This window comes from Dendropsophus ebraccatus, chromosome 2 (genome assembly GCF_027789765.1).
Source record: "Dendropsophus ebraccatus isolate aDenEbr1 chromosome 2, aDenEbr1.pat, whole genome shotgun sequence".
NCBI classification, from domain to species: Eukaryota; Metazoa; Chordata; class Amphibia; order Anura; family Hylidae; genus Dendropsophus; species Dendropsophus ebraccatus.
In genome coordinates, this window is record NC_091455.1 from 3,831,591 (window position 1) to 3,858,049 (window position 26,459).

Sequence of the window (26,459 nt, forward strand, 5' to 3'; positions counted from 1 at the left end):
AGGTATACAGGAACTTCACCAGCTATATACTACAGGTATATAGGACCCCAAACTATACACTACAGGTATACAGGACCTCCACCAACTCTATACTATAGTTATACAGGACCCTCAAACTATTTACTACAGGTATACAGGACCCCCGAACTATATACTACAGGTATACAAGACCTCCACCAATTATACACTACAGGTATCCAGGACCCTCAAACTATAAACTACAGGTATACAAGACCTCCACCAACTATACATTACAGGTATACAGCACCAACTATATACTACAGGTATACAGGACCCCCGAACTATACAGTACAGGTATACAGAACCTTCACCAACTGTACACTGCAGGTATACAGGACCTCCCTCAACTATACACTATAGGTATACAGCCCCCCCAACTATGCACTACAGATATGCGAGACCCCTAAAAACTATACATTGTGGGTATACAGAACCCCTCCAACTATGCACTACAGGTATACACTAATTCCACTGATTAACTCAGATGAAACAATACCTTTAGCTTGGCCTCCTGGGCACCTTAGAACAAATCTAATTAACACACTGACACTTTATACCCGGGCAGCGCCGGGTACATTTTCTAGTATGTATATATATGTATATACCGGGGGACAGCCCATAAAATATATATATATATATATATATATATATATATATATATATATATACACTAGAAAATGCACCTGGCGCTGCCCGGGTATAAAGTGTCAGTGTGATAATTAGATTTGTCCCAAGGTCACACAGGAGGCCGATCTATGCCCTTGTTTTTTTTTTGTTTAAGGGGAAATCGCCAGGAGCCTTATATATCCCTATATACCTGACAGTTCTGTGCGGTTTATGTAAATTGTAGCTTATGCACATTAGAAATAAACTAAAAACTTTAAATGTCCTAAAAGCCAAACTGAGATGTCATGTGATCAGACTGTATACACAGCCTGGTTATATACAACATTGTCAGTGTAATATACAGCCTGGTTATATACAGCATTGGCAGTGTTATACACAGCCTGGTTATATACAACATTGGCAGTGTTATACACAGCCTGGTTATATACAACATTGGCAGTGTTATACACAGCCTGGTTATATACAACATTGGCAGTGTTATACACAGCCTGGTTATATACAACATTGGCAGTGTTATACACAGCCTGGTTATATACAACATTGACAGTGTTATACACAGTCTGGTTATATACAACATTGGCAGTATTATTGCCAGGTACATAGACATAAAGATTTTTACCTGATCCAACTCTGGAGCAGCAACATACTATTGTCCATGTGGAAAACATGCAGAATCCAGATTTATACCACCACCTGCAGTGATAAGCCTTGGGCCTTGTTTCTTGTCATTGCAAATGATGCTCAACAGGAAACAGCAATCGTCTAAAAGATATTGTTTCATCTGTGTTAATCAGTGGAATTCATAAATACCTGTAGTGTAAAGTTGGAGGGGTTCTGTATACCTAAAGTATATAGTTTTTAGGGGTCCTGTATACCTGTATTGTATAGTTGGGGTGGGGGGCTGTATAGCTGTAGTGTACAGTTGAGGGGGGTCCTGTATATCTGTAGTGTATAGGGGGGCTGTATACCTGTACTGTATAGTCTGGGGGTCCTGTATACCTATTATGTGAGGTTGGTGAAGGTGCTGTATACCTTTAGTGTAGAATGTGGAGTGGTCATGTATACCTGCACTGTATAGTTTGGGGGTCCTGTATACCTGTTATGTATAGTTGTTGAAGGTGCTGTATACCTTGAGTGCAGAGTTGGGGGATCCTGTATACCTGTAGTGCATAGTTGGTGGAGGTAGAGTTTATAGTTTGGGGATCCTGTGTACCTGTAGTATATAGTTGGTCTAGGTGCTGTATACCTGTAGTATATAGTTGGTAGAGGTCCTGTATACCTGTAGTATATAGTTGGTAAAGGTCCTGTATACCTGTAGTGTATAGTTTGTGGGTCCTGTGTACCTGTAGTGTATAGTTTTGGGGGTCCTGTATACCTGTAGTATATAGTTTGGGGGGGTCCTGTATACCTGTAGTGTATAGTTTTGGGGTCCTGTATACCTGTAGTGTCCTGTATACCTGTACTGTATAGTTGGAGTAGGGGGTCTACCATATATTTCTGCGGATCTGTTGTGAGGCAGCTGGCCTAGCAACCAATCAGATTCCAGCTCCCTGTGAAAATGAAAGAAGTAATTCTATTGGTTGCTGAGACTTCCAACTGCCATTACTGCTGGGCAGAGCTGCAGCTAATTATATCACCTGTGTGTGCAATGTGGATATTTTCCCATTCATCTCTATGGGGCGGTCTTCCCCCTCCCCTCCTGTACATCTGGCGGGGATGGGACCTTTGCTCTAACCTTCCCGGGCACCCAGTGTATCTGTGTGCCAAATTTTGGGTCAAACGGTTCAGGTGTTTGGAAGTATACAGGGGACAGACAGACAGACTTATATATACCAGGGGATAGCCCATAATAAATAAATATGACAGTGTTATCCAGTTACAGTATGGCGGTATTGGTCAGGTCTGGTATGGCAGTGTTATCCAGTCACAGTATGGCGGTATTGGTCAGGTCTGGTGTGGCGGTGTTATCCAGTTACAGTATGGCGGTATTGGTCAGGTCTGGTGTGGTGGTGTTATCCAGTTACAGTATGGCGGTATTGGTCAGGTCTGGTGTGGCGGTGTTATCCAGTCACAGTATGGCGGTATTGGTCAGGTCTGGTATAGCAGTTTTTTCCAGTCATAGTATGCTGGTATTGGTCAGGTGTGTTATGACAGTGTTACCCAGTCACAGTATGGCGGTATTGGTCAGGCTTGGTGTGGCAGTGTTAAATGTGATGTCTGGAGCTATTACCTACCTATCCTGATGCTAATTGGTGAGTGAGGATGGGGAATCCTCAGGTTTAGTGCTTAGGGCAGCAGCAGCTGGTAATACTGTCCTGTATACATGTACTGTATAGATGGAGTAGGGGGTCCTGTATACATGTACTGTATAGATGGAGTAGGGGGTCCTGTATATACATGTACTGTATAGATGGAGTAGGGGGCCCTGTATATACATGTACTGTATAGATGGAGTAGGGGTCCCTGTATACATGTACTGTATAGATGGAGTAGGGGGTCCTGTATATACATGTACTGTATAGATGGAGTAGGGGGTCCTGTATATACATGTACTGTATAGATGGAGTAGGGGGTCCTGTATATACATGTACTGTATAGATGGAGTAGGGGGTCCTGTATATACATGTACTGTATAGATGGAGTAGGGGGTCCTGTATATACATGTACTGTATAGATGGAGTAGGGGTCCCTGTATACATGTACTGTATAGATGGAGTAGGGGGTCCTGTATATACATGTACTGTATAGATGGAGTAGGGGGTCCTGTATATACATGTACTGTATAGATGGAGTAGGGGGTCCTGTATATACATGTACTGTATAGATGGAGTAGGGGGTCCTGTATATACATGTACTGTATAGATGGAGTAGGGGGTCCTGTATATACATGTACTGTATAGATGGAGTAGGGGGTCCTGTATATACATGTACTGTATAGATGGATTAGGGGGTCCTGTATACATGTACTGTATAGATGGAGTAGGGGGCCCTGTATACATGTACTGTATAGATGGAGTAGGGGGGCCTGTATATATATGTACTGTATAGATGGAGTAGGGGGGCCTGTATATACATGTACTGTATAGATGGAGTAGGGGGGCCTGTATATACATGTACTGTATAGATGGAGTAGGGGGGCCTGTATATACATGTACTGTATAGATGGAGTAGGGGGTCCTGTATATACATGTACTGTATAGATGGAGTAGGGGGTCCTGTATATACATGTACTGTATAGATGGAGTAGGGGGTCCTGTATATACATGTACTGTATAGATGGAGTAGGGGGTCCTGTATATACATGTACTGTATAGATGGAGTAGGGGGTCCTGTATATACATGTACTGTATAGATGGAGTAGGGGGTCCTGTATATACATGTACTGTATAGATGGAGTAGGGGGTCCTGTATACATGTACTGTATAGATGGAGTAGGGGGTCCTGTATACATGTACTGTATAGATGGAGTAGGGGGTCCTGTATACATGTACTGTATAGATGGAGTAGGAGGTCCTGTATATACATGTACTGTATAGATGGAGTAGGGGGTCCTGTATACCTGTACTGTATAGATGGAGTAGGGGGCCCTGTATATACATGTACTGTATAGATGGAGTAGGGGGCCCTGTACATACATGTAATGTATAGATGGAGTAGGGAGTCCTGTATACCTGTACTGTATAGATGGAGTAGGGGGTCCTGTATACATGTACTGTATAGATGGAGTAGGGGGCCCTGTACATACATGTAATGTATAGATGGAGTAGGGAGTCCTGTATACCTGTACTGTATAGATGGAGTAGGGGGTCTACCAGTTATTACTGTGGATGTTGTGAGGCAGCTTCCCTAGCAACCATTGCTCCCTGTGAAAATGAAAGCAGTAATCCTATTGGTTGCTAAGGCTCCAACTGCCGTGTCTGCTGCAGCTAATTATATCACCTGTGTTTGCAGTGAGGAGATTTCCCATTCATCTCTATGGGGCGCCTCTCTTTCCCCTCCCCCTCCCCTCCTGTACATCTGGCGGGGACGGGACCTTCGCAATAACCTTCCCGGGCACCCAATGTATCTGTGTGCCAAATTTGGGGTCAAACGGTTCAGGCGCTTGGAAGTCTATAGAGGACAGACAGACAGAAGGACAGACAGAAGGACAGACAGACAGACAGACAGAAGGACAGACAGACTTTCATTTTTATGATATAGATATATTTAACACACACACACACACCACACACACCACACACCACACACACCACACACACCACACACACCACACACCACACACACCACACACACCACACACACCACACACACACCACACACACACACACACACCACACACACACACCACACACCACACACCACACACACCACACACCACACACACACACACACACCACACACCACACACACCACACACACCACACACACCACACACCACACACACCACACACCACACACACACACCACACACACCACACACACCACACACACCACACACCACCACACACACCACACACACCAACACACACCACACCACACCACACACACACACCACACACCACACACACCACACACACCACACACACCACACACACCACACACACCACACACCACACACACCACACACACCACACACACCACACACACCACACACACCACACACCACACACACCACACACACCACACCACACACACCACACACACCACACACCACACACCACACACACCACACACACAACACACACACCACACACACCACACACACACCACACACACCACACACACCACACACACACACACACACACGGACAGCATGGGGGAGTGGCTGATGTAGATTGCCAACATGATCTCCCCCTGTTTGCAGGTATAACCCCCCATGTGCACAGCGCCAAAGAGTAATCCACTTGAGGTCACTGACTGAGGACGCAACAGTAAGAGTCGCTCCTGCTCACAGCTCAGGCTCTGTTACAGGGTAGATAATGCTCTGTGAGCTCTACAGCCTGGACTCCAAACTGATACATTACACTAAATACAGCTGAGAGCAGGACTAGCTTTGTTTAGACAATGCTCTGTGAGCTTCAGACTGATACATTGTACATAGCTAGTCCTGCTCTCAGCTGTATCCAGTGTAGACAATGCTCTGTGAGCTCCAGACTGATACATTGTACATAGCTAGTCCTGCTCTCAGCTGTATCAGTGTAGACAATGCTCTTTGAGCTCCAGACTGATATATTGTACATAGCTAGTCCTGCTCTCAGCTGTATCAGTGTAGACAATGCCCTGTGAGCTCCAGACTGATACATTGTATATAGCTAGTCCTGCTCTCAGCTGTATCCAGTGTAGACAATGCTCTGTGAGCTCCAGACTGATACTTTACATAGCTAGTCCTGCTCTCAGCTGTATCCAGTGTAGACAATGCTCTGTGAGCTCCAGACTGATACATTGTACACAGCTAGTCCTGCTCTCAGCTGTATCAGTGTAGACAATGCTCTGTGAGCTGCAAGGTATATCGGGATGTGTAATGTGTGAGATGCTGGAGGGGGAGGAGAGCGGATCCAGGGGGAATAGATCCCTGTTACATAAGCCGCCACATACTTGTCACATGTGGGATTAGGAGTACCGCCCAGTACCTGCAGCTCACAGAGCACGGACAGGGATCTCCTCAAACCATCATAGAGGATCGGCCTTATATTAGATGTTGTGTAATACAAAGGTTATTACAGGTCAGCGGACACATGACCCCGTTATTATGCAATGTTTAACCCCTTACACCTATTATTCTGTAAGCAGAGGGGCAGCTATTTGGGGGGAGGGGCAAGGGAGGTTTAGCTATTCGGAGGAGGGGCAACTATTTGGGGGGCAGGGGAAGTCTAGCTATTTGGGGGGAGGGGCAGCCATTTGGGGGGCGGGGCAGCTGGTTAGTATATTGGCCCCTGGGGGCCGCTCTCATGTTTGTTCCGGCTCCGGTGACTTTGTGCTCAGAGTTCAATATGATCCAAGTAACACCGATAAATCCTTGCTGTATATACCTCCTGTATACTCATGTATCCCCCCCCCCCACCTCCTGTATACTCATGTATCCCCCCCCCCCACCTCCTGTATACTCATGTATCCCCCCCCCCCACCTCCTGTATACTCATGTATCCTCCCCCCCCACCTCCTGTATACTCATCTGCATCCCCCCCCCACCTCCTGTATACTCATCTGCATCCCCCCCCCCACCTCCTGTATACTCATCTGTATCCCCCCACCTCCTGTATACTCATGTATCCCCCCCCCCACCTCCTGTATACTCATGTATCCCCCCCCACCTCCTGTATACTCATGTATCCCCCCCACCTCCTGTATACTCATCTGCATCCCCCCCCACCTCCTGTATACTCATCTGCATCCCCCCCCACCTCCTGTATACTCATCTGCATCCCCCCCCCACCTCCTGTATACTCATCTGTATCCTCCCCTCCTCCTGTATACTCATCTGTATCCTCCCCACCTCCTGTATACTCATCTGTATCCCCCCCACCTCCTGTATACTCATCTGTATCCCCCCACCTCCTGTATACTCATCTGTATCCCCCCCCCCCACCTCCTGTATACTCATCTGTATCCCCCCCCCCCCACCTCCTGTATACTCATGTATCCACCCCCACCTCCTGTATACTCATGTATCCCCCCCCACCTCCTGTATACTCATCTGTATCCCCCCCACTTCCTGTATACTCATCTGTATCCCCCCCACCTCCTGTATACTCATCTGTATCCTCCCCCCCATCTCCTGTATACTTATCTGTATCCCCCCCACCTCCTGTATACTCATCTGTATCCTCCCCCCACCTCCTGTATACTCATCTGTATCCTCCCCCCCACCTCCTGTATACTCATCTGTATCCCCCCACCTCCTGTATACTCATCTGTATCCCCCCACCTGTATACTCCTCTGTATCCCCCCCACCTCCTGTATACTCATCTGTATCCCCCCCACTTCCTGTATACTCATCTGTATCCCCCCCCCCACCTCCTGTATACTCATCTGTATCCCCCCCCCCCCCCCCCCAACGCAGTGACTGGCGGCCGTGGTCTGAGGGCTGTGTCCCCTCCTCATCCGCCACCGCTGCATAGTTACTTCTGCTCCATTTAACCTCTCTCTCTCTCGTTCTCTCTCTCGCTCTCTCTCTCGTTCTCTCTCTCTCTCGTTCTCTCTCTCGCTCTCTCTCTCGTTCTCTCTCTCTCGTTCTCTCTCTCGTTCTCTCTCTCTCTCGTTCTCTCTCTCGTTCTCTCTCTCGTTCTCTCTCTCTCTTTCGTTCTCTCTCTTTCGTTCTCTCTCTCTCTTTCGTTCTCTCTCTCTCGTTCTCTCTCTCTTTCGTTCTCTCTCTCTCTCTCTTTCGTTCTCTCTCTCTCGTTCTCTCTCTCGTTCTCGTTCTCTCTCTCTTTCGTTCTCTCTCTCTCGTTCTCTCTCTCTCTCTTTCGTTCTCTCTTTCTCTCTCTCTTTCGTTCTCTCTCTCTTTCGTTCTCTCTCGTTCTCTTTCTCTCTCTCGTTCTCTCTCTCGTTCTCTCTCTCTCGTTCTCTCTCTCTCGTTCTCTCTCTCTCTCTCGTTCTCTCTCTCTCGTTCTCTCTCTCTCTCTCGTTCTCTCTCTCTCTCTCGTTCTCTCTTTCGTTCTCTCTCTCTCTCTCGTTCTCTCTCGTTCTCTCTCTCTCTCTCGTTCTCTCTCTCTCTCTTTCGTTCTCTCTCTCTCTCGTTCTCTCTCTCTCTCTCTCTCTCTCTCGTTCTCTCTCTCTCGTTCTCGTTCTCTCTCTCTTTCGTTTTCTCTCTCTCTCTCTTTCGTTCTCTCTCTCTCGTTCTCTCTCTCGTTCTCGTTCTCTCTTTCTCTCTCTCTTTCGTTCTCTCTTTCGTTCTCTCTCTCTTTCGTTCTCTCTCGTTCTCTTTCTCTCTCTCTCTCGTTCTCTCTCTCTCTCTCTCGTTCTCTCTCTCTCGTTCTCTCTCTCTCGTTCTCTCTCTCTCGGTCTCTCTCTCTCTCGTTCTCTCTCTCTCTCTCGTTCTCTCTCTCGTTCTCTCTCTCTCTCGTTCTCTCTCTCTCTCGTTCTCTCTCTCTCTCGTTCTCTCTCTCTCTCTCTCTCACGTTCTCTCTCTCACGTTCTCTCTCTCTCTCTCGTTTTCTCTCTCTCGTTTTCTCTCTCACGTTCTCTCTCTCACGTTCTCTCTCTCACGTTCTCTCTCTCACGTTCTCTCTCTCTCTCGTTCTCTCTCTTGTTCTCGTTCTCTCTCTCTCTCGTTCTCTCTCTCGTTCTCTCTCTCTCTCGTTCTCTCTCTCTCTCTCTCTCTCGTTCTTTCTCTCTCTCGTTCTCTCTCTCTCTCGTTCTCTCTCTCACTCTCTCGTTCTCTCTCGTTTTCTCTCTCTCATTCTCTCGTTCTCGTTTTCTCTCTTGTTCTCTCTCGTTTTCTCTCCTGTATACTCATCTGTATCCCCCCCACTTCCTGTATACTCATCTGTATCCCCCCACCTCCTGTATACTCATCTGTATCCCCCCACCTCCTGTATACTCATCTGTATCTCCCCCCCCCCCCCCCCCCCCCCCAATGCAGTGACTGGCGGCCGTGGTCTGAGGGCTGTGTCCCCTCCTCATCCGCCACCGCTGCATAGTTACTTCTGCTCCATTTAACCTCTCTCTCTCTCGCTCTCTCTCTCGTTCTCTCTCTCTCGTTCTCTCTCTCTCTCGTTCTCTCTCTCTCTCGTTCTCTCTCTCTCTCGTTCTCTCTCTCGTTCTCTCTCTCGTTCTCTCTCTCGTTCTCTCTCTCGTTCTCTCGTTCTCTCTCTCGTTCTCTCTCTCGTTCTCTCTCTCGTTCTCTCTCTCGTTCTCTCTCTCTCGTTCTCTCTCTCTCTCTTTCGTTCTCTCTCTCTTTCATTCTCTCTCTCTCGTTCTCTCTCTCTCTCTCGTTCTCTCTCTCTCTCTCGTTCTCTCTCTCTCTCGTTCTCTCTCTCTCGTTCTCTCTCTCTCTCTTTCGTGCTCTCTTTCTCTCTCTCTTTCGTTCTCTCTCTCTTTCGTTCTCTCTCGTTCTCTCTCTCTCTCTCGTTCTCTCTCTCTCGTTCTCTCTCTCTCGTTCTCTCTCTTTCTCTCTCTCTCTTTCTCTCTCTCTCTTTCTCTCTCTCTCTCTTTCGTTCTCTCTCTCTCTCTCTCTCTCGTTCTCTCTCTCTCGTTCTCTCTCTCTCTCTCTCGTTCTCTCTCTCTCTCGTTCTTTCTCTCTTTCGTTCTCTCTCTCTCTCTCGTTCTCGTTCTCTCTCTCTTTCTCGTTCTCTCTCTCTTTCTCGTTCTCTCTCTCTTTCGTTTTCTCTCTCTCTTTCGTTCTCTCTCTCTCACGTTCTCTCTCTCGTTCTCTCTCTCTCTCTCTCGTTCTCTCTCTCTCTCTCTCTCTCGTTCTCTCTCTCTCTCTCTCTCTCGTTCTCTCTCTCTCTCTCGTTCTCTCTCTCTCGTTCTCTCTCTCTCGTTCTCTCTCTCTCTCTCGTTCTCTCTCTCTCGTTCTCTCTCTCTCGTTCTCTCTCTCTCTCTCGTTCTCTCTCTCTCGTTCTCTCTCTCTCGTTCTCTCTCTCTCGTTCTCTCTCTCTCTCTCGTTCTCTCTCTCTCTCGTTCTCTCTCTCGTTTTCTCTCTCACGTTCTCTCTCTCTCTCTCGTTCTCTCTCTCTCTCGTTCTCTCTCTCGTTTTCTCTCTCACGTTCTCTCTCTCTCTCTCTCGTTCTCTCTCTCTCTCATTCTCTCTCTCTCTCTCGTTCTCTCTCTCTCTCATTCTCTCTCTCTCTCTCGTTCTCTCTCTCTCTCTCGTTCTCTCTCTCTCTCTCTCGTTCTCTCTCTCTCTCGTTCTCTCTCTCTCTCTCTCGTTCTCTCTCTCTCTCTCTCGTTCTCTCTCTCGTTCTCTCTCTCTCTCGTTCTCTCTCTCTCTCTCTCTCTCGTTCTCTCTCTCTCTCTCTCTCGTTCTCTCTCTCTCGTTCTCTCTCTCTCGTTCTCTCTCTCTCGTTCTCTCTCTCTCTCTCTCGTTCTCTCTCTCTCGTTCTCTCTCTCTCGTTTCTCTCTCTCTCTCTCTCGTTTCTCTTTCTCTCTCTCGTTCTCTCTCTCTCTCGTTCTCTCTCTCTCTCTCGTTCTCTCTCTCTCTCTCGTTCTCTCTCTCTCTCTCTCGTTCTCTCTCTCTCTCTCTCGTTCTCTCTCTCTCTCTCTCGTTCTCTCTCTCTCTCGTTCTCTCTCTCTCTCGTTCTCTCTCTCTCTCGTTCTCTCTCTCTCTCGTTCTCTCGTTCTCTCTCGTTCTCTCGTTCTCTCTCGTTCTCTCTCTCTCGTTCTCTCTCTCTCGTTCTCTCTCTCTCGTTCTCTCTCTCTCTCGTTCTCTCTCTCTCTCGTTCTCTCTCTCTCTCGTTCTCTCTCTCTCGTTTTTTCTCTCGTTCTCTCGTTCTTTCTCTCTCTCTTGTTCTCTCTCTCGTTCTCTCTCTCTCTCGTTCTCTCTCGTTCTCTAGTTCTCTCTCGTTCTCGTTCTCTCTCGTTCTCTCTCTCTCTCGTTCTCTCTCGTTCTCTAGTTCTCTCTCGTTCTCGTTCTCTCTCGTTCTCTCTCTCTCTCGTTCTCTCTCTCGTTCTCTCTCTCTCTCGTTCTCTCTCTCGTTCTCTCTCTCGTTCTCGTTCTCTCTCTCGTTCTCTCTCTCTCTCGTTCTCTCTCTCTCTCGTTCTCTCTCTCTCTCTCGTTCTCTCTCTCTCTCTCTCTCTTGTTTTCTCTCTCGTTCTCTCTCTCATTCTCTCTCTCTCTCATTCTCTCTCTCTCTCATTCTCTCTCTCTCTCATTCGTTCTCTCGTTCTCACTCTCGCGTTGTCGCTCTCTCGCGCTCGCTCGCTCTCTCATTCCCAGTGGTCAGCAGCCTTGTCTGGTCCTTTGTGTCGCCCCCCAGAGACCCCTCTTATTATGTTTGCAGGTGAATCAGGGGAACATGCCGGGCATTGAGAGCACCTTCCTGGCCATGGACACCGAGGAGGGGGTGGAGGTCGTGTGGAATGAGCTGCAGTTCACCGACAAGAGGATCTTCAAGTCTCATGAGGTATAAAGCCCCCCAATAACACAGGAGGAGAGCCCCCCCCCCCCAATAACACAGGAGGAGGAGAGCCCCCCCAATAACACAGGAGGAGGAGAGCCCCCCCTAATAACACAGGAGGAGGAGAGCCCCCCCCAATAACACAGGAGGAGCCCCCTCAATAACACAGGAGGAGCCCCCCCCCAAAATAGCACAGGAGAAGCCCCCCAATAACACAGGATGAGGAGATCCCCCCCAAAAAAAACACAGGAGGAGGAGAGCCCCCAATAACACAGGAGGAGAGCCCCCCCCCCCCATAACACAGGAGGAGAGCCCCCCCCAATAACACAGGAGGAGGAGAGCCCCCCCAATAACACAGGAGGAGCCCCCCCCCCCCAAATAGCACAGGAGAAGCCCCCCAATAACAGGATGAGGAGATCCCCCCCCCCCAAAAAAAAAACACAGGAGGAGGAGAGCCCCCAATAACACAGGAGAGCCCCCCCCATAACACAGGAGGAGGAGAGCCCCCCCAATAACACAGGAGGAGGAGCCCCCCCCCAATAACACAGGAGGAGAGCCCCCCCCCCATAACACAGGAGGAGGAGAGCCCCCCCAATAACACAGGAGGAGGAGAGCCCCCCCCAATAACACAGAAGGAGGAGAGCCCCCCCCAATAAAACAGGAGGAGGAGCCCCCCCAATAACACAGGAGGAGCCCCCCCCCCCAAATAGCACAGGAGAAGCCCCCCAATAACACAGGAGGAGGAGATCCCCCCCCCCAAAAAAAAAACACAGGAGGAGGAGAGCCCCCAATAACACAGGAGGAGAGCCCCCCCCATAACACAGGAGGAGGAGAGCCCCCCCCATAACACAGGAGGAGGAGAGCCCCCCCCCCCAATAACACAGGAGGAGGAGAGCCCCCCCAATAACACAGGAGGAGGAGAGCCCCCCCAATAACACAGGAGGAGCCCCCCCCCCAACAACACAGGAGGAGGAGCCCCCCCAATAACACAGGAGGAGGAGAGCCCCCCCAATAACACAGGAGGAGCCCCCCCCCAAATAACATAGGAGGAGGAGCCCCCCCAATAACACAGGAGGAGGAGAGCCCCCCAATAACATAGGAGGAGGAGCCCCCCCCCCAATAACACAGGAGGAGGAGAGCCCCCCAATAACACAGGAGGAGGAGGATCCCCCCCCCCCAATAACACAGGAGGAGGAGAGCCCCCCCCCCCAATAACACAGGAGGAGGAGAGCCCCCCCCCCAATAACACAGGAGGAGGAGGAGAGCCCCCCCCCCCCCCAATAACACAGGAGGAGGAGGAGAGCCCCCCCCCCAATAACACAGGAGGAGGAGAGCCCCCCCCCCAATAACACAGGAGGAGGAGAGCCCCCCCCCCCCCAATAACACAGAGGAGGAGAGCCCCCCCCCCCAATAACACAGAGGAGGAGAGCCCCCCCCCCCAATAACACAGGAGGAGGAGAGCCCCCCCCCCAATAACACAGGAAGAGGAGAGCCCCCCCCCCCCCAATAACACAGGAGGAGGAGAGCCCCCCCCCCAATAACACAGGAGGAGGAGACCCCCCCCCCCAATAACACAGGAGGAGGAGAGCCCCCCCCAATAACACAGGAGGAGGAGAGCCCCCCCCCAATAACACAGGAAGAGGAGAGCCCCCCCCCCCAATAACACAGGAGGAGGAGAGCCCCCCCCCCCAATAACACAGGAGGAGGAGAGCCCCCCCCCCAATAACACAGGAGGAGGAGAGCCCCCCCCCCAATAACACAGGAGGAGGAGAGCCCCCCCCCCAATAACACAGGAAGAGGAGAGCCCCCCCCCCCCCAATAACACAGGAGGAGGAGAGCCCCCCCCCCAATAACACAGGAGGAGGAGAGCCCCCCCCCCCCCCAATAACACAGGAGGAGGAGAGCCCCCCCCCCCAATAACACAGGAAGAGGAGAGCCCCCCCCCCCAATAACACAGGAGGAGGAGAGCCCCCCCCCCCCAATAACACAGGAGGAGGAGAGCCCCCCCCCAATAACACAGGAAGAGGAGAGCCCCCCCCCCCAATAACACAGGAGGAGGAGAGCCCCCCCCCCCAATAACACAGGAGGAGGAGAGCCCCCCCCCCAATAACACAGGAGGAGGAGAGCCCCCCCCCCCCAATAACACAGGAAGAGGAGAGCCCCCCCCCCAATAACACAGGAGGAGGAGAGCCCCCCCAATAACACAGGAGGAGGAGAGCCCCCCCCCCCCAATAACACAGAGGAGGAGAGCCCCCCCCCCCCCAATAACACAGGAAGAGGAGAGCCCCCCCCCCAATAACACAGGAGGAGGAGAGCCCCCCCAATAACACAGGAGGAGGAGAGCCCCCCCCCCCCCCAATAACACAGGAAGAGGAGAGCCCCCCCCCCAATAACACAGGAGGAGGAGAGCCCCCCCAATAACACAGAGGAGGAGAGCCCCCCCCCCCCCAATAACACAGGAAGAGGAGAGCCCCCCCCCCAATAACACAGGAGGAGGAGAGCCCCCCCCAATAACACAGAGGAGGAGAGCCCCCCCCCCAATAACACAGGAGGAGAGCCCCCCCCCCAATAACACAGGAGGAGGAGAGCCCCCAATAACACAGGAGGAGGAGCCCCCCCCCCCCAATAAACACAGGAGGAGGAGCCCCCCCCTATAGCACAGGAGGAGGAGCCCCCTCCCCAATAACACAGGAGGAGGAGCCCCCCCCCCCCAATAACACAGGAGGAGGAGCCCCCCCCCCAATAACACAGGAGGAGGAGCCCCCCCCCTATAGCACAGGAGGAGGAGCCCCCCCCTATAGCACAGGAGGAGGAGCCCCCTCCCCAATAACACAGGAGGAGGAGCCCCCTCCCCAATAACACAGGAGGAGCCCCCCCATAGCACAGGAGGAGGAGCCCCCCCAATAACACAGGAGGAGGAGCCTCCCCCCCAATAACACAGGAGGAGGAGCCCCCCCCATAGCACAGGAGGAGGAGAGCCCCCCCATAGCACAGGAGGGGGGGCCAGGATTTCGGGGTGACTGTTTCTCTCTTCCAGGATAAGATTCGCACAACGTTCCAGAATCTGATGGTCGTCGATCATCCGAACGTGGTGAAGTTCCACAAGTACTGGCTGGATGTGAAGGAGACGTCGGCACGGGTGAGGGGCGCTGACCGTGGTTATTGGGGGGTGGTCAGGGGGCCCTGTACATCTCTGGGGGTCCCCGGAGGGCGGTCAGCGGTCCTGTACATCTCTGGGGGTTCGGGGGGGGGGGGGGGGGGGCGGTCAGGGGGTCCTGTAAATCTCTGGGGGTCCCCAGAGGGCAGTCAGCGGTCCTGTACATCACTGGGGGTCCCTGGAGGGCGGTCAGGGGGGTCCTGTACATCTCTGGGGGTCCCCGGAGGGCGGTCAGGGGGTCCTGTACATCTCTGGGGGTCCCCGGAGGGCGGTCAGGGGGTCCTGTACATCTCTGGGGGTCCCCGGAGGGCGGTCAGCGGTCCTGTACATCTCTGGGGGTTCGGGGGGGGGGGGGCGGTCAGGGGGTCCTGTACATCTCTGGGGGTCCCCAGAGGGCAGTCAGCGGTCCTGTACATCACTGGGGGTCCCTGGAGGGCGGTCAGGGGGGTCCTGTACATCTCTGGGGGTCCCCGGAGGGCGGTCAGGGGGTCCTGTACATCACTGGGGGTCCCCGGAGGGCGGTCAGGGGGTCCTGTACATCACTGGGGGTCCCTGGAGGGCGGTCAGGGGGTCCTGTACATCTCTGGGGGTCCCCGGAGGGCGGTCAGCGGTCCTGTACATCACTGGGGGTCCCTGGAGGGCGGTCAGGGGGGTCCTGTACATCTCTGGGGGTCCCCGGAGGGCGGTCAGGGGGTCCTGTACATCTCTGGGGGTCCCCGGAGGGCGGTCAGGGGGTCCTGTACATCACTGGGGGTCCCTGGAGGGCGGTCAGGGGGTCCTGTACATCTCTGGGGGTCCCCGGTGGGCGATCTGGTGACGGCCCCCCTCTTCTCCCCGGCAGGTGGTCTTTATCACGGAGTACGTCTCCTCAGGAAGTCTCAGGCAGTTCCTGAAGAAAACTAAAAAGAATCGTAAGACAATGAACGCCCGGGTAAGGAGATGACCTCATATACGGCCGCTGATGACATCATATACAGGTATGGTGGCCGCTGATGACATCACTGTAACCCTCTGCATTGTGTCCTAGGCCTGGAAGAGATGGTGCACACAGATCCTGTCCGCCCTCAGGTGAGATGATGGAACCGCACACAGCGCCCCCCATCCACAGGCCGTGTGCGGTATTACAACTCACCTCCATTACTTTTATGGAACAGAGCTGCAACACCCCCACCCAACCTGAGGACAGGCGGGCGCTGTGTCTGTGCCTGCATAATCCCTTTAAGGCCACTTTCACATGTACAGGATCCTGGGTCCTGTCATTTTCTATAGGTTTTCATACTTCATTCTGCTGCGAGAATATAAGCCCCGCCCCCTTACCCCGGCCCATCATTCGCAACACTGTGCCCATCATCCATCACACAGAGCCCATCATCCATCACACATAACACAGAGCCCATCATCCATCACACATAACACTGTGCCCATCATCCATCACACAGAGCCCATCATCCATCACACATAACACAGAGCCCATCATCCACCACACAGAGCCCATCATCCATAACACATAACACTGTGCCCATCATCCATCACACAGAGCCCATCATCCATAACACATAACACAGAGACCATCATCCACCACACAGAACCCATCATCCATAACACATAACACTGTGCCCATCACTCGTAACACAGAGCCCATCATCCATCACTCGTAACACAGAGCCCATCATCCATCACTCGTAACACAGAGCCCATCATCCATCACGCGTAACACAGAGCCCATCATCCATCACGCGTAACACAGAGCCCATCATCCATCACACATAACACAGAGAACATCACACATAACACAGAGACCATCATCCGTAACACAAAGCACAGAGACCATCATCCATCACACATAACACTGTGCCCATCCTCCATCACACATAACACAGAGCCCATCATCCACCACACAGAACCCATCATCCATAACACATAACACTGTGCCCATCATACATAACACAGAGCCCATCATCCATCACACATAACACAGAGCACATCACACATAACACAGAGACCATCATCCGTAACACAAAGCACAGAGACCATCATCCATCACACATAACACAGAGACCATCATCCGTAACACAAAGCACAGAGACCATCATCCATCACACATAACACAGAGACCATCATCCGTAACACAAAGCACAGAGACCATCATCCATCACACATAACACAGAGACCATCATCCATCACACATAACACTGTGCCCATCATCCATCACACAGAGCCCATCATCCATAACACATAACACAGAGACCATCATCCACCACACAGAGCCCATCATCCATAACACATAACACTGTGCCCATCATACATAACACAGAGCCCATCATCCATCACACATAACACAGAGCACATCATCCACCACACAGAGCCCATCATCCATCACACATAACACAGAGCCCATCATCCATCACACATAACACAGAGCACATCACACATAACACAGAGACCATCATCCGTAACACAAAGCACAGAGACCATCATTCATCACACATAACACAGAGACCATCATCCGTAACACAAAGCACAGAGACCATCATTCATCACACATAACACAGAGACCATCATCCGTAACACAAAGCACAGAGACCATCATTCATCACACATAACACAGAGACCATCATCCGTAACACAAAGCAGAGACCATCATCCATCACACATAACACAGAGACCATCATCCGTAACACAAAGCACAGAGACCATCATCCATCACACATAACACAGAGACCATCATCCATCACACATAACACTGTGCCCATCATCCATCACACAGAGCCCATCATCCATAACACAGAGCCCATCATCCACCACACAGAGCCCATCATCCATAACACATAACACTGTGCCCATCATACATAACACAGAGCCCATCATCCATCACACATAACACAGAGCACATCACACATAACACAGAGACCATCATCCGTAACACAAAGCACAGAGACCATCATCCATCACACATAACACAGAGACCATCATCCGTAACACAAAGCACAGAGCCCATCATCCATCACACATAACACAGAGCCCATCACACATGACACAGAGACCATCATCCATCAAACATAACACAGAGCCCATCATCCATCACACATAACACAGAGCCCATCACACAAAGCACAGAGACCATCATCCATCACACATAACACAGAGCCTCTTTTGGAGGGACAGTCCCTACTTCTGACCCCCGTCCCTCTTTCCGCCCTGGGCAATAGATTGGCAGTAATAGACGTCCTGTGCTGCTGCAGTGTCCGGTGTCTTCCTGTATAATAGCCGCAGAGCTGCAGATTATTCCGCCATGTGCTGCACCACGGATCCTAAACATTGTTATATCCAGATGCATCATGTGACATTATGGCCGCTGTCACCCACCATATCACCCCCCATATCACCCATCATACACCCACCATATCACCCCCCATATCACCCATCATACACCCCCCATATCACCCATCATACACCCCCCATATCACCCATCATACACCCCCCATACCACCCATCATACACCCCCCATATCACCCATCATACACCCCCCATACCACCCATCATACACCCCCCATATCACCCATCATACACCCCCATATCACCCATCATACACCCCCCATATCACCCATCATACACCCCCCATATCACCCATGCAGACTGATTTCTATGGCCCCATCTGTAGGGGTTACAGCTGCGTTTTGGGGACATGATTTGTCCCATAACAACTGATTAAGCCATTATGCGTCTGTCACCTGTATGACCGGGGGCCGTGCACACACGGACAGTGTCCGACACATAGTAATCCTGTCCGTGGTTGCAGGTATGAAATTACAGACATAGGGACATGGGGATGGAGATTTATCCAACATGATGTAAAGTGAGACTGGCTCATTTGCCCCCGGCAACCAATCAGATTCATTCCTCAATCTGCAGCGGATCCTGGATGTGTGATTGTATCAATCTGCAGCAGATCCTCTATGTGTGATTGCATCAATCTGCAGGGGGGAGTGACTGTATGTACAGAGGAGGCTGGGGGGGGGGTGACTGTATGTACAGAGGAGGCTGGGGGGGGGGTGACTGTATGTACAGAGGAGGCTGGGGGGGGGGGGTGACTGTATGTACAGAGGAGGCTGGGGGGGGGGGTGACTGTATGTACAGAGGAGGCCGGGGGGGGGGGGGGGGGGGTGTGACTGTATGTACAGAGGAGGCTGGGGGGGGGTGACTGTATGTACAGAGGAGGCTGGGGGGGGGGTGACTGTATGTACATAGGAGGCCGGGGGGCGGGGACTGTATGTACAGAGGAGGCTGGGGGGGGGGGTGACTGTATGTACAGAGGAGGCTGGGGGGGTGACTGTATGTACAGAGGAGGCCGGGGGGGGGGGGGGGGTTGGTGACTGTATGTACAGAGGAGGGCCGGGGGGGGGGGGGGGTGACTGTATGTACAGAGGAGGCCGGGGGGGGGGGACTGTATGTACAGAGGAGGCTGGGGGGGGGTGACTGTATGTACAGAGGAGGCTGGGGGGGGGTGACTGTATGTACAGAGGAGGCTGGGGGGGGGGGGGGTTGGTGACTGTATGTACAGAGGAGGCCGGGGGGGGGGGGGGTTGGTGACTGTATGTACAGAGGAGGCCGGGGGGGGGGGGGGGTTGGTGACTGTATGTACAGAGGAGGCCGGGGGGGGGGGGGGTTGGTGACTGTATGTACAGAGGAGGCCGGGGGGGGGGGGGGGGGGTTGGTGACTGTATGTACAGAGGAGGGCCGGGGGGGGGGGTTTTGACTGCATGTACAGAGGAGGCCGGGGGGGGGGGTGACTGTATGTACAGAGGAGGCCGGGGGGGGGGGGTGACTGTATGTACAGAGGAGGCCGGGGGGGGGGTTTGACTGCATGTACAGAGGAGGCCGGGGGGGAGGGGGGGGTGACTGTATGTACAGAGGAGGCCGGGGGGGGGGGGGGTGACTGTATGTACAGAGGAGGCCGGGGGGGGGGGGGGTGACTATGTACAGAGGAGGCCGGGGGGGGGGGGTGACTGCATGTACAGAGGAGGCCGGGGGGGGGGGGGGGGGGGTGACTGTATGTACAGAGGAGGCCGGGGGGGGAGGGGTGACTGTATGTACAGAGGAGGCGGTGGGGGGGGGGGGGGGGTGTGGACTGCATGTACAGAGGAGGCCGGGGGGGGGGGGGGTGACTGCATGTACAGAGGAGGCCGGGGGGGGGGGGGTGACTGCATGTACAGAGGGGGGGGGGGGGGGTGACTATGTACAGAGGAGGGAGGCTGGGGATAGATGGAGCAGTGTGTCCTCCACTCCTGACAGCCTCCATCTTCCTCCAGTTACCTCCACTCCTGTGACCCGGTCATTATACATGGAAACCTGACGAATGACACGATCTTCATCCAGCACAACGGACTCATCAAGATCGGATCAGGTGATCGCTGCAGCCGGAGAAAGTGTCGCTGATCCAGAGTATAGCCCTGATATATGGGCACTACACGTGACCGCTCGCACAGTATATACCCCATAGTGTGACCGCTCGCACAGTATATACACCCCATAGTGTGACCGCTCTTACAGTATATACACCATAGTGTGACCGCTCTTACAGTATATACACCATAGTGTGACCGCTCCTACAGTATATACTCCATAGTGTGACCGCTCTTACAGTATATACACCATAGTGTGACCGCTCCTACAGTATATACCCCATAGTGTGACCGCTCTTACAGTATATACCCCATAGTGTGACCGCTCTTACAGTATATACCCCATAGTGTGACCGCTCTTACAGTATATACCCCATAGTGTGACCGCTCTTACAGTATATACCCCACAGTGTGACCGCTCTTACAGTATATACCCCATAGTGTGACCGCTCTTACAGTATATACACCATAGTGTGACCGCTCTTACAGTATATACACCATAGTGTGACCGCTCTTACAGTAGATACCCCATAGTGTGAACGCTCTTACAGTATATACACCATAGTGTGACCGCTCTTACAGTATATACCCCATAGTGTGACCGCTCTTACAGTATATACCATAGTGTGACCGCTCTTACAGTAGATACCCCATAGTGTGAACGCTCTTACAGTATATACACCATAGTGTGACCGCTCTTACAGTAGATACCCCATAGTGTGAACGCTCTTACAGTATATACACCATAGTGTGAACGCTCTTACAGTATATACACCATAGTGTGACCGCTCTTACAGTATATACCCCATAGTGTGACCGCTCTTACAGTATATACTCCATAGTGTGACCGCTCTTACAGTATATACCCCATAGTGTGACCGCTCTTACAGTATATACACCATAGTGTGACCGCTCTTACAGTATATACCCCATAGTGTGACCGCTCTTACAGTATATACACCATAGTGTGACCGCTCTTACAGTATATAGACCATAGTGTGACCCCTCTTACAGTATATACACCATAGTGTGACCGCTCTTACAGTATATACCCCATAGTGTGACCGCTCTTACAGTATATACTCCATAGTGTGATCGCTCTTACAGTATATAGACCATAGTGTGACCCCTCTTACAGTATATACACCATAGTGTGACCGCTCTTACAGTATATACTCCATAGTGTGACCGCTCTTACAGTATATACCCCATAGTGTGACCGCTCTTACAGTATATACTCCATAGTGTGACCGCTCTTACAGTATATACCCCATAGTGTGAACGCTCTTACAGTATATACACCATAGTGTGACCGCTCTTACAGTATATAGACCATAGTGTGACCCCTCTTACAGTATATACACCATAGTGTGACCGCTCTTACAGTATATACCCCATAGTGTGACCGCTCTTACAGTATATACTCCATAGTGTGATCGCTCTTACAGTAGATACCCCATAGTGTGAACGCTCTTACAGTATATACACCATAGTGTGACCGCTCTTACAGTATATACCCCATAGTGTGACCGCTCTTACAGTATATACACCATAGTGTGACCGCTCTTACAGTATATACTCCATAGTGTGACCGCTCTTACAGTATATACCCCATAGTGTGACCGCTCGCACAGTATATACCCCATAGTGTGACCGCTCTTACAGTATATACTCCATAGTGTGACCGCTCTTACAGTATATACTCCCTTCTTCTGCTGTGTTGTAGTGAGGGGTTCGTACAGCATTAGGCTATGTTCACACTACGTAAATCTACGGCCGTAGTTCTCGCCGCAGAACTACAGCCGTAGATTTGCGGGGTGGAACATAGCATTATTTGCTATGGGATCCCGGCCGGAGCGCACACACATCGTATACGCTCCGGCCGGTTCCCATGCCCATTATTTGCGGACGGAAGGACCTGGCAGTTCACACAGTGAAGCGAGCGGCTCCGGTCGCTTGCTTCACTCTGTGCTATGAGCGCTCGCATCAGAGCTCCACGGAGGAAAAGATCATTCGGCCGGTACTTAAGTACCGGCCGTGATGATCCGCACTGAGACCGGCCGTTCTGTGACCCGGCCGTAGTCACGGAACGTCCGGACTCATCCGTAGTGTGAACATGGCATTATATTGTATATATCCGTTGTCTGGACATTGACGGATCCTTTCTTTCTTCCTGTTTTCCTCCTGATCACTGATCTCCGCGCTCATCAGTCTGGCATCGGGTCTTCGCCAATGGTGAGTCCATGACTGTCTCTCTAATCATTATATATTACTATGTGACTTATCCTCTTCACCAATACTACTGAAGCCCACCGACTGTACCCCCCCCCCCCGACTGTACCCCCCCCCGACTGTGCCCAGCCCCCCCCCCTCCCACGGACCACAGCTCTGCCCGGCCTCCCCCCACTGACCAAAGCTGAGACATAATGTAACAGCAGAATAGTGAGTGCAGCTCTGGAGGATGAGACATACACTCCTATAGCAGTGAGGTGTATACGCTGCCTGTACACTCCTATAGCAGTGAGGTGTATACGCTGGCTGTACACTCCTATAGCAGTGAGGTGTATACGGGGACTGTACACTCCTATAGCAGTGAGGTGTATACGCTGGGTGTACACTCCTATAGCAGTAAGGTGTATACGCTGGCTGTACACTCCTATAGCAGTGAGGTGTATACGGGGACTGTACACTCCTATAGCAGTGAGGTGTATACGCTGCCTGTACACTCCTATAGCAGTGAGGTGTATACGGGGACTGTACACTCCTATAGCAGTGAGGTGTATACGCTGGCTGTACACTCCTATAGCAGTGAGGTGTATACGCTGGCTGTACACTCCTATAGCAGTGAGGTGTATACGCTGGCTGTACACTCCTATAGCAGTAAGGTGTATACGCTGGCTGTACACTCCTATAGCAGTGAGGTGTATACGCTGCCTGTACACTCCTATAGTAGTAAGGTGTATACGGGGACTGTACACTCCTATAGCAGTAAGGTGTATACGCTGCCTGTACACTCCTATAGCAGTAAGGTGTATACGCTGCCTGTACACTCCTATAGCAGTGAGGTGTATACGCTGGCTGTACACTCCTATAGCAGTGAGGTGTATACGCTGGCTGTACACTCCTATAGCAGTGAGGTGTATACGCTGCCTGTACACTCCTATAGCAGTGAGGTGTATACGCTGACTGTACACTCCTATAGCAGTGAGGTGTATACGCTGGCTGTACACTCCTATAGCAGTAAGGTGTATACGCTGGCTGTACACTCCTATAGCAGTGAGGTGTATACGCTGGCTGTACACTCCTATAGCAGTGAGGTGTATACGCTGGCTGTACACTCCTATAGCAGTGAGGTGTATACGCTGACTGTACACTCCTATAGCAGTGAGGTGTATACGCTGGCTGTACACTCCTATAGCAGTAAGGTGTATACGCTGGCTGTACACTCCTATAGCAGTAAGGTGTATACGGGGACTGTACACTCCTATAGCAGTGAGGTGTATACGCTGGCTGTACACTCCTATAGCAGTAAGGTGTATACGCTGCCTGTACACTCCTATAGCAGTGAGGTGTATACGGGGACTGTACACTCCTATAGCAGTAAGGTGTATACGCTGGCTGTACACTCCTATAGCAGTAAGGTGTATACGGGGACTGTACACTCCTATAGCAGTGAGGTGTATACGCTGACTGTACACTCCTATAGCAGTGAGGTGTATACGCTGGCTGTACACTCCTATAGCAGTGAGGTGTATACGCTGCCTGTACACTCCTATAGCAGTGAGGTGTATACGCTGGCTGTACACTCCTATAGCAGTGAGGTGTATACGCTGGCTGTACACTCCTATAGCAGTGAGGTGTATACGCTGGCTGTACACTCCTATAGCAGTGAGGTGTATACGCTGGCTGTACACTCCTATAGCAGTGAGGTGTATACGCTGGCTGTACACTCCTATAGCAGTAAGGTGTATACGCTGGGTGTACACTCCTATAGCAGTGAGGTGTATACGCCGGCTGTACACTCCTATAGCAGTGAGGTGTATACGCTGCCTGTACACTCCTATAGCAGTGAGGTGTATACGCTGGCTGTACACTCCTATAGCAGTAAGGTGTATACGGGGACTGTACACTCCTATAGCAGTGAGGTGTATACGCTGGCTGTACACTCCTATAGCAGTAAGGTGTATACGGGGACTGTACACTCCTATAGCAGTAAGGTGTATACGCTGGCTGTACACCCCTATAGCAGTAAGGTGTATACGCTGGCTGTACACTCCTATAGCAGTGAGGTGTATACGCTGGCTGTACACTCCTATAGCAGTGAGGTGTATACGCTGGCTGTACACTCCTATAGCAGTAAGGTGTATACGCTGGCTGTACACTCCTATAGCAGTAAGGTGTATACGCTGGCTGTACACTCCTATAGCAGTGAGGTGTATACGGGGACTGTACACTCCTATAGCAGTGAGGTGTATACGCTGGCTGTACACTCCTATAGCAGTGAGGTGTATACGCTGGCTGTACACTCCTATAGCAGTGAGGTGTATACGCTGGCTGTACACTCCTATAACAGTAAGGTGTATACGCTGGCTGTACACTCCTATAGCAGTAAGGTGTATACGCTGGCTGTACACTCCTATAGCAGTGAGGTGTATACGCTGGCTGTACACTCCTATAGCAGTGAGGTGTATACGCTGGCTGTACACTCCTATAGCAGTGAGGTGTATACGCTGGCTGTACACTCCTATAGCAGTGAGGTGTATACGCTGGCTGTACACTCCTATAGCAGTGAGGTGTATACGCTGGCTGTACACTCCTATAGCAGTAAGGTGTATACGGGGACTGTACACTCCTATAGCAGTGAGGTGTATACGCTGGCTGTACACTCCTATAGCAGTAAGGTGTATACGCTGGCTGTACACTCCTATAGCAGTAAGGTGTATACGCTGGCTGTACACTCCTATAGCAGTAAGGTGTATACGCTGGCTGTACACTCCTATAGCAGTGAGGTGTATACGGGGACTGTACACTCCTATAGCAGTGAGGTGTATACGCTGGCTGTACACTCCTATAGCAGTAAGGTGTATACGCTGCCTGTACACTCCTATAGCAGTAAGGTGTATACGCTGGGTGTACACTCCTATAGCAGTAAGGTGTATACGGGGACTGTACACTCCTATAGCAGTAAGGTGTATACGGGGACTGTACACTCCTATAGCAGTAAGGTGTATACGGGGACTGTACACTCCTATAGCAGTAAGGTGTATACGGGGACTGTACACTCCTATAGCAGTGAGGTGTATACGCTGCCTGTACACTCCTATAGCAGTAAGGTGTATACGCTGCCTGTACACTCCTATAGCAGTAAGGTGTATACGCTGCCTGTACACTCCTATAGCAGTAAGGTGTATACGCTGGCTGTACACTCCTATAGCAGTGAGGTGTATACGCTGGCTGTACACTCCTATAGCAGTGAGGTGTATACGCTGCCTGTACACTCCTATAGCAGTGAGGTGTATACGCTGCCTGTACACTCCTATAGCAGTGAGGTGTATACGCTGGCTGTACACTCCTATAGCAGTAAGGTGTATACGGGGACTGTACACTCCTATAGCAGTGAGGTGTATACGGGGACTGTACACTCCTATAGCAGTGAGGTGTATACGCTGGCTGTACACTCCTATAGCAGTAAGGTGTATACGCTGGCTGTATACCTCACATATATACCTGTATACTGACGGTCAGTGTTGTATTTCAGAGCTGCCGGTCCCCGATGATCTCCGCGCTCCACTGAAATGTCTGCAGGAAGAACAGCGCACCAAGCACTACTTTCCTCCAGAGTACGGCTGTAAGAGACTCATCACACCCGACCACTGCCCCAGGCCTGTACACCATCACCTACAGGGGGCATCACACCCGAACACTGCCCCAGGCCTGTACACCATCACCTACAGGGGGCATCACACCCGACCACTGCCCTAGACCTGTACACCATCACCTACAGGGGGCATCACACCCGACCACTGCCCTAGACCCGTACACCATCACCTACAGGGGGCATCACACCCGACCACTGCCCTAGACCCGTACACCATCACCTACAGGGGGCATCACACCCGACCACTGCCCTAGACCCGTACACCATCACCTACAGGGGGCATCACTACCGACCACTGCCCTAGACCCGTACACCA

The 26,459-nt window shown here is 51.5% G+C and overlaps 1 protein-coding gene across 3 annotated transcripts in view; it reads left to right on the top strand.

Moving 5' to 3' along the window:
* The window catches only part of NRBP2 (nuclear receptor binding protein 2), a 54,348-nt gene that overhangs the window by 15,529 nt on the left and 12,360 nt on the right, over nt 1-26,459 (top strand). For all 3 annotated transcript variants that reach the window (XM_069956922.1, XM_069956924.1, XM_069956923.1), the window contains exons 3-9: nt 11,590-11,712; nt 14,744-14,845; nt 15,705-15,794; nt 15,891-15,931; nt 20,173-20,267; nt 22,477-22,500; nt 26,024-26,113. In XM_069956922.1, the coding sequence (XP_069813023.1) occupies nt 11,590-11,712; nt 14,744-14,845; nt 15,705-15,794; nt 15,891-15,931; nt 20,173-20,267; nt 22,477-22,500; nt 26,024-26,113 (565 nt within the window). The remainder of the gene's footprint in view (nt 1-11,589; nt 11,713-14,743; nt 14,846-15,704; nt 15,795-15,890; nt 15,932-20,172; nt 20,268-22,476; nt 22,501-26,023; nt 26,114-26,459) is intronic.